The sequence below is a fragment of the Talpa europaea genome (genome assembly GCF_964194135.1).
Source record: "Talpa europaea genome assembly, chromosome: 9".
Taxonomy (NCBI): Eukaryota; Metazoa; Chordata; class Mammalia; order Eulipotyphla; family Talpidae; genus Talpa; species Talpa europaea.
Genome location: NC_140076.1, coordinates 41,737,096 through 41,750,434, shown reverse-complemented (window position 1 = coordinate 41,750,434; position 13,339 = coordinate 41,737,096). Strand labels below are relative to the sequence as shown.

Here is a 13,339-nt window from a genome sequence, read left to right as displayed (position 1 = left end):
AAAAGATCAATGAAACCAAGAGCTGGTTCTTTGAAAAAATCAATAAAATAGACAAACCCCTAGCCAGGCTCACAAAGGAAAAAAGGGAGAAAGCACAAATAAACAGGATCATCAATGAAAGAGGAGAAATCACAACGGACACAGCAGAAATCAAAAGAATAATCAGTAACTACTATGAACAGTTATATGGAAACAAGTTTAACAATCTAGAGGAGATGGACAAATTCCTACAACGCTACAATCACCCAAAGCTAGATAAAGAAGAAATAGAACACCTAAACAGACCAATTACAATTAGCGAAATTGAAATGGTAATCAAAAACCTCCCCAAAAACAAAAGCCCAGGACCTGATGGATTTACAAATGAATTCTACCAAACATTCAGAGACGAATTAGTGCCTATCCTTCACAAACTCTTCCAAAAAATTGAGAAGGAAGGGACAATACCAAACACGTTCTATGAAGCCAACATTACACTAATACCAAAACCGAACAAGGACAACACAAAAAAGGAAAACTACAGGCCAATCTCCCTAATGAACACTGATGCAAAAATCCTCAATAAAATTTTAGCCATCAGAATCCAACAATGTTTCCATAAGATAATCCACCACGACCAAGTAGGATTCATTCCAGGGGCACAAGGATGGTTTAACATCCGAAAATCAATCAACGTTATCCAACACATCAACAAAAAGAAATATAAAAACCATATGATAATATCAATAGATGCTGAGAAAGCTTTCGACAAAGTGCAACACCCATTCATGATAAAAGCCCTTGAAATTCTTGGGATACAAGGAACATACCTCAACATCATAAAGGCCATCTATGACAAGCCAACAGCCAGTATCATTCTCAATGGTGAAAAGCTGAAAGCAATTCCATTAAGATCTGGAACAAGACAAGGATGTCCACTCTCACCACTGCTTTTCAATATAATACTGGAAGTCCTAGCCAGGGCAATAAGACAAGAGAAAGACATCCAAGGAATCCAAATAGGAAAAGAAGAAGTCAAACTATCACTATTTGCAGACGATATGATATTATACATAGAGAACCCCAAAAACTCCACAGAAAAGCTAATTCAACTCATCAATCAGTTCAGTAAAGTGGCAGGATACAAAATCAACACGCAAAAGTCAGTAGCCTTCCTATACACAAACAATAAATCTGAAGAAGAAGAAATCAAAAAAACCATCCCTTTTGTTATTGAAACAAAAAAAATCAAATATTTGGGAATAAATCTAACAAAAGAGGTAAAGGACCTATGCAAAGAAAACTATAAAACACTGTTAAAAGAAATAGAAGAAGACACAAAGAAATGGAGAGACATCCCGTGCTCGTGGATTGGAAGAATAAACATTATTAAAATGGCCATCCTTCCAAAAGCAATATACAGATTCAATGCTATTCCAATCAAAATTTCAATGTCATTCTTCAAAGAAATAGAACAATTATTGATGAAATTCATATGGAATCACAAAAAACCCCGAATAGCCAAAGCTCTCCTGAAAAAAAAAGAAGGGAATGGAGGCATCACACTCCCAGACTTCAAACTATACTACAAAGCCATAATCATCAAAACTGCATGGTATTGGAACAAGAACAGACATACAGACCAATGGAATCGAATAGAAAATCCAGAAATAAACCCACAGATTTATGGTCAACTAATCTTTGACAAAGGAGCAAAGACTATGCATTGGAGCAAAGAAAGTTTGTTCAATAAATGGTGCTGGGAAAACTGGGTCGCTACATGCAAAAGAATGAAGCTTGACCACTACCTCACACCATACACAAAAATCAACTCAAAATGGATTAAAGAACTAGACATAAGACCTGAAACCATAAAATATATAGAAGGAAATATAGGCGAAACACTACGTGATTTGCACATCAAAGACATCTTTACAAACACATCACCCAAAGCAGTGATAGTGAAGGCAAAGATAAACAGCTGGGACTACATCAAATTAAAGAGCTTCTGCACAGCAAAAGAGACAATAACAAAAACAAAGAGAAACCCCACCAACTGGGAGAACATTTTTGCACACAACACTCATGATAAAGGACTGATCACAAAAATCTGCAAAGAGCTGATGAGATTCAACAACAACAAAGAAAATAATCCAGTCAAAAAATGGGCAGAAGAGCTAAAAAGAAACTTCTCTGAAGAGGAAATGCAAATGGCCAACAGGCATATGAAAAAATGTTCAACATCACTTGCCATCAGGGAAATGCAAATCAAAACTACCATGAGATACCATCTTACACCAGTGAGAATGGCACATATTAAAAAAACTAGCAACAACAAATGCTGGCGAGGGTGTGGAGAAAAAGGAACTCTTCTGCACTGTTGGTGGGAGTGCAAACTGGTCCAACCACTGTGGAAAGCTGTGTGGAGATTTCTGGACCTACTAAACATAGAGCTTCCATATGATCCAGCAATTCCACTCCTAGGTATTTACCCAAAGGACACAGAAACATCAATTCCAAAGAACACCTGCACCCCTATGTTTATAGCAGCACTGTTTACAATAGCTAAGCTTTGGAAACAGCCCAAATGCCCAAAAATAGATGACTGGATCAAGAAGATGTGGTACATATACACCGTGGAATATTACTCAGCATTCAAAAAAGATAAACACATGCAATTTGCAGCAACATGGATGGCACTGGAAGGGATCATGCTCAGTGAAATAAGCCAAAAAGAAAAAGAAAAATACCGGATGGTCTCACTCATAGCAGGAATCTAGAAAACTTAAATAAGGGACCAGGAAAATGAATAACTATAAGAAAGTGAAAATCAAAATCAACAAAAAACTATGAACCAGAGACACTTTTAGGGGGGCGGGGGCGGGAGGGGAGGGATTGGGGTCAGAATGGGGGGGCTGCAATTGTATGGGGAATATAACAATAAAATTTATTATATGTATAAAAAAAAAAGAAATACTGAAGTATGTCTGACATCAAAAATGTAATTATAGACAATATTCATTTAAAAAATGCTCTAAACTAAGCCCTTAGTTTGAAAACTCAGTCTAAACTTAAATATAATCATGGCATTCTATAGTATATGTTTGCTATACAGGTTGAATAGAAGGACAATGGGGCAAGGAAATTCAGAACATTTGAATGGAAATGGCTAAAATGATGAACAGTGAAATCATATATGACTAGAGAAGGAAATTATTACAGAAGGAAGCGGATCAGGGAAAAAATGAATTAAAAGATAACTTGTGAAGTGAAAAACAGCTGAATGAAAAAAATTTGAAGGAGACTATAGCTTTAGAATGAAATGAATTCGAATTCTCAGAAGCAGAACAATTTCAGATGACAAGAATTAGTTTTGCAGTAAATCTACCTGCAATAAATAGCAACATTCAGTGGACAATTGAGTTACAATTAGAAAGTGGAAATGCAATTTCTGTAGCTGCCAAATAAAGACACTATCAACCCTCCAAGGCATAATTAAAAAAAAAGATTTCATTATTTGCTCCTTGACAAGGCAAGACTTGTTAGTTCAAATAAACTCAATATGCCCTGGAAGTAGCAGGGTAGAGACTTGCCCTATAATGCAATTATATTAAATTAAAATCCAAAAGATTTCCAGAAAAGATAACTTTATAATTTCATGAAACATATATTTTAAGTACTATTATCCTTTACTAAACAACCATTAACATAAATGGATTTTTAAATTAATCCAAGTTCAAGATTATTTATTTTACTATAATTTGAGGGCAAATAAGGGAGAATTACTATTAACAAATACAAGCACTGAAGTATGCTCAATTCATATTGTGTTCAATGACGTAAATGCTATAATTTCTTTTCTATAAACAGACAAAGAGTTCAGAGATAAAATAATAAAAAGATTTTGTAGAATGATAGAGAGAAGAGGTATTTCCACTATGTAATTATCCATCCTTATCCCAAAAACCAGTAATAAAGGGGTTTTGTCATAGTATTCTCCCTACTTTAGCATACGCTAAACAACTTTGGTAAATAAAAAGTAAAACCATTAAAACATACATGGAATAAAAACCCTGTAAAAATCCGTAAGTTATGAACAATCTAGTAATGGCCAAATTGAAAGCTCTGTTTCTGTTCTCATCTCATATGATCTCCTCACAGACTATACTGCATCACACTGTCTTTAAACTCTAGTGTCTTGTTTTCCAAACTTTCTGACTCTTTCCCTCTCAACCTCTTTAGCTGTGTTTCTTCTTTCTTTGGCTACCTCCAAGGTTTGGAGATCCCCCAAAGTTCTTATCTTTTCAAACTATATGAATAATTGCATGACATTAATTACAATTACATGCCAATAACCCCCAAGTTGCCATTTTCCATGCACATCTCTCAGGGCTATTAGAAGTGTATTTCAATGCTATATATTGGATTACATCCTCCACTTGGGTAACTTAAAGACAGCTCAAATTCTGCTGCATCCTCTACTTAGCTATAGATGATCATTTTCAACTTTGATATAACTACTTGTATCTCCTAGAACTTCAAATTCAATATACAAGTTTGACTACAAACCCAATTCATAATCTTCCTCTGTATTTCTTGACGAAAGGAAAAGCTCTTCGCTCAGCTTCTTATTTTTGCTAATGGAATCCAAACAAACTAAGAGTGAAATTTTTTGTTTGTCTGGGTCTTTTTTTCTTCATATCCTTTCAAATCTGTTCCTTCTTAGTTCTGCTGGTAAATGCTTCCCTCAGTTCTTATTGTCTCTTGGCTGGGACTATTGCCAAAGCTTCCTAACTGGGTTTCCTTCCTCTGGTGCCTTTCAATTTCAATATATCACATATAGTTGTTAATTAATATTGCTGGAGACCATCTCTAAAGATTTTATGCCTCTGTTTAGCAGGCAGGATCCCCTCTACCTGGTAAATAAATCTAAATTCTCTAACCAGACAGTAAATGCCCTAAACATTACATAAACTCAATTCAAGCTGAACTCTGATGACATTTTACTTATGCCTCTATGAAGAAAATGTACTCTTTTTCTTCTGCTAACTACTATGACCAACTTAATGCAGGTCTTACTTCCCTCCAAAATGTGTTGAATATTTGGGAGCAGGGACCATATCTTGGTACCTCCCTACAAAAAACAACACAGTAGTATTTGTAAAAGAAGGGAAATAAAACTTCTGAATAAGACCAAATTAAGTTTAGGATACAAATAGTATTTCAACTCTCTTTTCTGCAGATGTAGTCTTTACAAAATGAGTAGATAAAATAAAATCCATGCATTACCTGTTATTACATTTATATCTGGATACTGGTTTTCACATAGACCAACAGCTTTGCTATCCCTCTCAAAAGCCTCTCGAAGTTCTTTTTTGACTGCTGCTGAACCACATAATCGGTACAGACCTACTACCTGGAAATAAAATTAGAACCACATTATGATAATCTGATAAAGAGAATATATAATAGTATAGTATGTATAAGTCACATGGTATCTGTAAAGAGAAAAGATATGTATTAATCAATCAGTTTTTTGAAAGAAAATTAAGGAAAATAAATGGTTGTTACCTATTCTTTTACATCAAAGACCCATTTAGGGAGCTGAATTGCCTTGGATGAAGGAAAATTATGGATAAAGAAATTATTTTAATATAAAAATAAGGTAAAAACAAGGAAGCTCTCAAAGGATTTGAACTAGGACCACTTTAAAACGCTATAAATGATTCAGAAGAAGGAGTACACACATGAAGCTTTCAGGTTTACTTATGACAGTAAACTCACCTGAGCAATAACAAAAGAATATAGAAGGTACATCTCAATATGGAAAAATGTCAATAACAAATACAGGGAAATGTTATCTGCAGTAGTTGAGATGATAAGTCATCAATTATTTTTACTGTCTCTTAGACAGTAAACAACCTACAACTATTTCGAAGAGAAGATACTGCAAGGCACTACTATATTCAAAAGATGAACATAATATGGGAAACCAAGGCATATAATGAGAAGAAAATTCAAATTTTCCTACTCTTATCCACATTTATGGCACATTCACATTAAGAACAGCATGTGATGGGCCTCCCCGGTGGCGCAGCGGTTGAGCGCTGGGTTGCGAAGCTGCCCGCGGCCTCGGCGGCGCCGGTTCAATCCCCGGCTGCTCCCCGGCCACCGGAGGAGGGTCCCACATGGTGCGCAGACTTCTGCCACCCGCTGCTCCCCTCAGCAGTGTGCTTCGGTCCTTCTGCCTGTTCTGCTCCCCGCTCTGGCTCTGGTGAATTCTCTCACCCTCCCGCACTTCTGACTGTACCCAGTGCATGTATAAACAAAACAAGCTAGCAAATAAATAAATAAATAAATAAAAACATGCCTCTATAAAAAAAAAAAAAAAAAAAAAAGAATAGCATGTGCTATACTGGTTATATCATCTCAAGAAAGACATGGCAAAACTAAATATGATCCAGAAAATGAAACTAAAATATTAAACAGATCAAAGAAAATGCCACCATATTAGAAGAAACCAACAAATAGAGCCCCTCTGGTATAAGCACACTTAAGTGTCACAAAATCCCATAATAAGGACATATCCCCTTGAACTCAAGAAGGCGAGGAACCTAAAACAATTTAAAGAAAGTACTATCTCAATAGTAATAAATTAATGAACATGTTATTATTCCCCGAAGCTGAAATTAGAAATATATTTCTCTAAAAGGTAAACAAAGGAAGGAAGATCAAAACAGATATTGATATTTCAAGGAAAATATATTTGAGGATATAATTCTAATGTTAGAGGCAGACTTCTTAACTAAACCCTTACTGGACATGCCTGATGCCTCGATCAAAGATAGAATTGTACTGGAAGGGCCAGGAGAACAATTTCTAAGGTAATTTTCCCTACTGGAAGCAGCAGTTGCCTTCAAAGCATTTGGAAAATGCAAAGGCCCATTCCACAAACTAATTTTGTGTCACTATCAAAACTTAATTTCCATGATGAAAAAACAAAAATAATTACTAACAAGGTAAACAAAATTTAAGTAGCATGCTAGTCTGTAAAATGCAGGCAGGGAGAAGTCTCTTTCTGTGTGAATGTGGTTCAGAGGGGAGGTGCAGGGGAAGCAAAAGAGACAAAACAAAAAAGATCTTGAAAGTATAGTTCCAAATGTACAACTGTAAAATTTACTTTTTAGTTAACAGGCAATAATTCTTTATTTAAATAAACCTTTCTAAACTTCAAGTATAGAAATAAAAGCCTAGGGGGTGGGAGGAAGCAAATATTGTTTAAAAATGAACAATGATGTAAAAAATTTTAAAAATTAATATCAAAAATAATAATAAAAAAATAAATTTTGTAAAAAAAAAAAAAGAAAGACAAGCCTAAAAATGTTTTCTTGGCATTCAAAATAAGTCACAACAGCCTTATAACCTGTTCTTTCTAAAATATTTCAGCAAACAGACTATATAAACAGTGTTATTTGAGCTAATTATTTTAATGTTCAATTATAAAAATTTCTGTTTAATAATTAGCTTCAAAGACTAGCTAATCGCTGATCTCTCTACACACTGCCTGAAAAAAATATGGAGGAAAAAAACAGACCCTTAAAAAATTAATTGTACTAAAAGTTGAACTGGAAAATAAAGGCCTCATTATCACAGACACAATATAAACTAGGCTTAATAGAAATATATATCTCGGAAATGGTTTCAAAAGCCCAGATGTCCAAACTTTCAGCTTCAGGAAGCTGCTGCATCTTTTTCAATAGTTATAAGCAAACCAGATCCATAAAGACTGAGTTGCCCAACATCACATAGTTAATAATAGAGACGAAACCAGAATCCAAATTTCTTACAAAACTCAACTAACTAATGCTGTTACAACAGTTTCTATGTTAAATTCAAGTTATTTCAAATTCATTTCTACACATAAATCACATTTCAGATTTTGTGATATTCATCCATCCTTGATGGTTTTAATTAATTCTAATAACTAACACTAAAGCAAAAATACCTCAGGACATAATAATGATTTTTAGATTTAATTTGTGTTGCAAAAATGACTATCAACAATTACTTGCACATCAGAATAATATCCTTAGAGATATACTGTTTCTCACTGTCAGTGTATACATGTATTAATGAAAATAAAGAAAGATTAAGACTTAATAACTGCATAACATTTACCTCTCTTGTTACAAAGAACATCTAGTTTTTGTTTGTTTTAATGGGCTGCTTTTACCTTCTTTAATATTTAAAAGGAAAAGAGAATATGGGTTCTCATTAGAACCTCTCTCACCCTCCATGCTATCTCAAAGTTAAGAAATGGGTAAAAGCAAGCTTTCCAAAGAGTGGGAGGCAGGATAGGAGTAAAGTAATATTGTAAGGTCTACTGTTGGAACTTTTCTACCATAGGAATGTCAAAAAAGGCTGAAATATTCCTTAAATGAATGATTCTCTGCCTATGTTATCAGCTCTGGCTTTTCCCAGGAATGTCACCGTAAAGCAATCTTGATATTTAAGTAGAAGGCCGCGAAAGCTCTGCATCACAACATAAACTGAGTATCCATCCAGCATGCTTTTAATTGCTGACAACACAGGATAAGGTACGAGTCAAACCCTAAAGAGTAATGCAATAAAAATAAAGAATAGGAATAAGAAATTAGATTTTAGATTTTTTTTTACCTTTCTTTGAATTCCTTCCCCTAAGACTTATTATAAATTTAGGCCAATTAAGATAGAGTGATAGAGGTAGTAGAGAAACACAGTGAAATAATACCTGACAGCCTCTCTTTTCAATTTCCATAATACATTTCTGTATTAGGAGTGGCACCATCAATCCTATATTTTCTTTCTCTACAACTTTTCTAATATCAACACCAAATATTACAGGTTCTCGATTTATATCTAGTCCATGAAGAGAATTCTCCCACTGTTCCAGAAGAGTGACTTTCACATAAATAAGACCTCGAGGTTCAAGTTTGACAGCCAGCTGATGTGTCTTTGTCACTCTGAATAAGGTGGGCAGAACAACAGTTCCATGACAACACACTCGATTTTTCCTTGGAGTGGGTTCCCAGCTGAATACTACTAATTTTAAATGCTGTGCATTTTCAATTTCTATGTTGAAAGTGTGATCCATGTCTAAAAATGTTGTCCGGCATGTGAGCAAAGCTGTTCTTGCTTTGTTTACTGAGTCTACTTGAATTGCACAAAATACATCTTTTGAATCTATTCGGGGTGGTTTTAAGTCTTCAGCACCATAGAAATGCACACTCATAAGCCCAGATATGTACTGTGAACACTTAGGCTGATCAGAAAAACTATAATGTCTAAAAGCATCAATGTCTATTTCATTCTTGCTACAACTATTTGGAATTATTTCTTTTCCTTTTCCAAATTTGTTTTCAGGTCCATGTTTGCTAGATTTAGCTATAAGTTCAGGTGAATCTCCATCACTGAGGTAACCACCTTTGCAGGAATATTTAGAACCCACAGAAGTTTTCTTCTGGAAGCTGTGCTGAGAAGATACACTGGTATCAAGATGGTACCGACTTATAACATTCCTCTTAGCAGCCGTGGTTGTGTTCCCAGAAGGTAGAATAACTGTATGATGAATTTCTTGACAGTTACATTTAGATAAGGAAGGAGTATTATCTGGACTATTTACATAATTCATAGTTCCTTTAACACTCAGTTTTCGGCTAAGTTCTGGCAACCTTTTCATTTTCATGGAAAGTTTCCTCACAGTTCGTGGAGATTTTATTTTATCCGGGAAAGACCAGTTAATTGAACTGCCTTTTTTCACAGGGCTAGGGCTTGGAGAAGATGGTTCTATAAGTCCCAATTCATTTTTATTTGTAGCAGCTAGGATCCCAGGACCTTTAAAAAAAAAAAGACATTAGGTGATATGTTTTGATATCTCCATGTATTCCTACTTTACAAACCATAAACTAATTAGGCTCTCACATGGACAGAATTCCTCTCTTGTCATCTCAATGGAGAGATGTATTTATAAGTTTAGGCCAATCATTACCACATTCAAGCAGAATCAATTTACAATGAAAAGAAGCATCTCCCTTCCAATTATTTTTCAATTCTGAAAGTTTGGAGGAAAGATAATACAGGTTTCATGTTATATCTTTCTTACTATAGTATACTTCAGTGAGTGTTATTTTATAAGTATAAACAGTGGATATCAGAAGAAACTAGGAAGGCTTCCTATTCAATGTTTAATATATTATACAATATTTAACATCTTTCCTATTTTAATAGGTTTAGATGAAATCCCATAAGAATGTTCCTCTATATTTATAGTTCTCCTAAAACTAAATTTTATAACAGCAATGCTGGTTTAAAAAAACCTTAAACAAGAATTAAAAAAAGTTTATAATCTTGACAGATAAAAGTCTTTCCTTATTCTCAAATCCTGTTAGACTATATCACCAAAGATATACAGAATGAAATCTAGTCAATTGAATAATTGACTGTTGAATATCATAAATCTAAAAAAATAATTTTCAAAATTGTAAGACATTTTCTTTCTTCTTCTCTTGAAATTTCAATATATTAAACAGTACAGAAATTTTTTTACAATTTTCAGTTTTCATAAGGAGTATATTAAAATCTTTTCAAATTTTTCTCAATATACAAATATGGTTTTTTCCTAAATGTCATTTTTATTCAGGCTTATAACAAAAAAATTTTTAAATACAAAACTATGAATAAAGTAAATAAGAACTTAAATCATACTACCAAGGAATTAACTATTGTAAAAACTGTGGTGAAAATGATTTTAAAAGTATTTTATTATTATTTAATTAACATTTAATTATTAAAAATAACAACAGCCAACTTTATTGAGCTTGACAAAGTATGAAAAATTAATTCAATGTGTATTATGCACAGACCCTCATTTAATTCTTATAATAACCCTATAAATTAATATGCTATTAGCACTCATTCTCCAGATAAGAAATTTCATGCACAGACATGTCTAGTTTGTCTAAGATCACATAGCTGGTAGGTGTTAGAAGCAGGATTCAACCTCAGCATGGGCTTAGAACCTATGATCCTATATACTAGGCTTTCAGTCAGTCCTTCAACCCTTTAAAAAGTTTTCTACCCATATATACATTAAATTGCTTTTTAAAGACCTTTTCTCATGTTATTAGAAGTTTAAGTATTCTATTTAATCTTAAGCTTTCCCTACTCCAGTTTTTAAAAATATATAAAATAAATTAATTTTAATTAATTTTAGAAAACATAAAATGAAATTTAAACCTGTATCTAGTAAGTTTCAAACTAACAAAGCAAAATGCAAATATCTTCTAAAATCTAACGTTATATAAATTTAAATTGTTCCTGTGAAGAAACAACCTAGGAAAGAGTGGTGGACAAACTGGGTAAAGGGTCAGTTTTATTATTATGAAAGGAAACTATACTTTGGTGATAAGCATATGTGTGTATGTAGTATACACACACAGATGTTGATACGCAAGTCTGTGCACCTAAATCCTCTATAATGTGGGTCTCCCTGGTGGCGCAGCAGTTGAGTGCTGGGTTGTGAAGCTGCCTACAGCCTCTGTAGCGCTGGTTCGATCCCTGGCTGCTCCCGGGCCAACGGAGGAGGGTCCCACTTGGAGCCCAGACCTCTCCTGCCGCCCGCTGGTCCCTTCAGCAGTGTACTTCGTCAGTCTGCCTGCTCTGCTCTCCCCTCTGGCTCTGGTGAATTCTCTCACCCTCCCACGCCTCTGACTGTACCCAGCACTTGTATAAATTAAAAAAAAAAAAAAAAAAAAAAAAAAAAACCTTTAAAAAAATAAATAAAATAAAACCTCTATAATGTCATAAACAAATGCTACTACAATTAATGAAAACCAACCTAGTATTACCGCAATTATTTAAAATTTAAGTGAGTTTTTAAATTTTAACTATTCCTTATAAAGATCCCTAATGACCCTAATTCAGAGACTACTCTATATAATACTACATTTCACAATTAAAATGAGAATATTATTTCAAATATCAATAGATTAAATAACATCTCTTTAAAGTATTAACATAATGTTCTCCCTCCAACCTCTTTATGTGTCTTGAAGACAAAGAAGTAGTTTCTTTCTTGAAAACAGACTATTTTAAGTATGCCTGTGGGTTTTTCTGGTAAGCTACTAATAAGAAATAGAGAGTTTGATACAGTAGACAAAGCATTCCCTTGTACTACAAATTGTAGTGCAAGTCTACTAACTTACTGGTCTAAACCATTCTATAGTAACTAGAATGTTTTAGCCTACAATCTATTTTGTCATGGTCTAAAAAATCTATATTAAGTTGCTCTAGATTTACTAGATTATTAAAGAGTTAATCTAACATTCTTACTTTTTTTAATACATTATGAAATAAATATTTCCTACTAAAATCCTTAGCTAATTATAAAATTAGATACTGTGAATGCTAGCAACTTTTGCAAACAAGACTGAATTTCTTAAAACAAAAATGCTTTGTTTTTATAAGCTCCAAGAGCTAAAATATTACCCAATTCAATAATCACGTAATACTAAGCCACAATTTATATTAATCAATTTATATTAATATAAATTTAAATTAATTTATATTAAATGATACACTAGCTATATGGGGAAAGCACAAAATAAAAATCTTCAAACATAAACATATGAACTAGGCTAGAATCAAGGAAAATTAGCCAGAATCAAACTATCGGCTTTCTGCACATTGAACAGCAACTGGCACAGAGCAGAATATCAGTGTTTACTGAATAAATTAATTAACCAAACAGCCAGTTGTTAGTTGCCTATAAATTGGTAAACCTTTTAGGAAATACAACATAGGAATTACCTATAATAGTTCCCAGCCATAAAGAGGCAGTAATGATATTAATAATTGATCCTAATGAAGCAAAACAGATTCTGATGAAGATCACTACAATGTAGTGGAAACAGTCTATTAACACCCAACTCTAGGTACGAGTTAAATAGATTAGGGCACCCCAATTAAAGACTATAAAGATTGGGAAATAATAACATTAACTTACATGAAGCAATAGAAGATGAAGATACCAAGAGAAAACAAAAAAAACAAAAATTGCTCACTATGATTACAACTACGCAAAAGATATACACTTGGAGTTAATAAGCCAAAAACAAATCACTAAGTATGTTAGAATGATTTAAAAATTGTCATTCATATTAAATTTAAGCTTTTCTATTTTTTGATCAAAAATTATTTTAAAATTCAACCATTCTCGGGGCAAACCTGGTAGCGCAAGAGGTTAAGCACCGCACTATGAGGCAAATGAAGCCTCTGCAGCACAAGTTCCATCCCCCAGCTGGCCAGGGAGCAACCCACATGG

General features: G+C 33.7%; 1 protein-coding gene across 1 annotated transcript in view; it reads right to left on the bottom strand.

Annotated features, from left to right (window-relative positions):
- The window catches only part of SYDE2 (synapse defective Rho GTPase homolog 2), a gene marked incomplete at its 3' end in the record, with an annotated part of 40,325 nt that overhangs the window by 13,681 nt on the left and 13,305 nt on the right, over positions 1–13,339 (bottom strand). Inside the window, exons 3-4 of the mRNA XM_084243053.1 lie at positions 8,750–9,852; positions 5,269–5,395 (exon numbers count right to left, since the gene is read on the bottom strand). Coding sequence (XP_084099179.1) covers positions 5,269–5,395; positions 8,750–9,852 — 1,230 coding nt within the window. The remainder of the gene's footprint in view (positions 1–5,268; positions 5,396–8,749; positions 9,853–13,339) is intronic.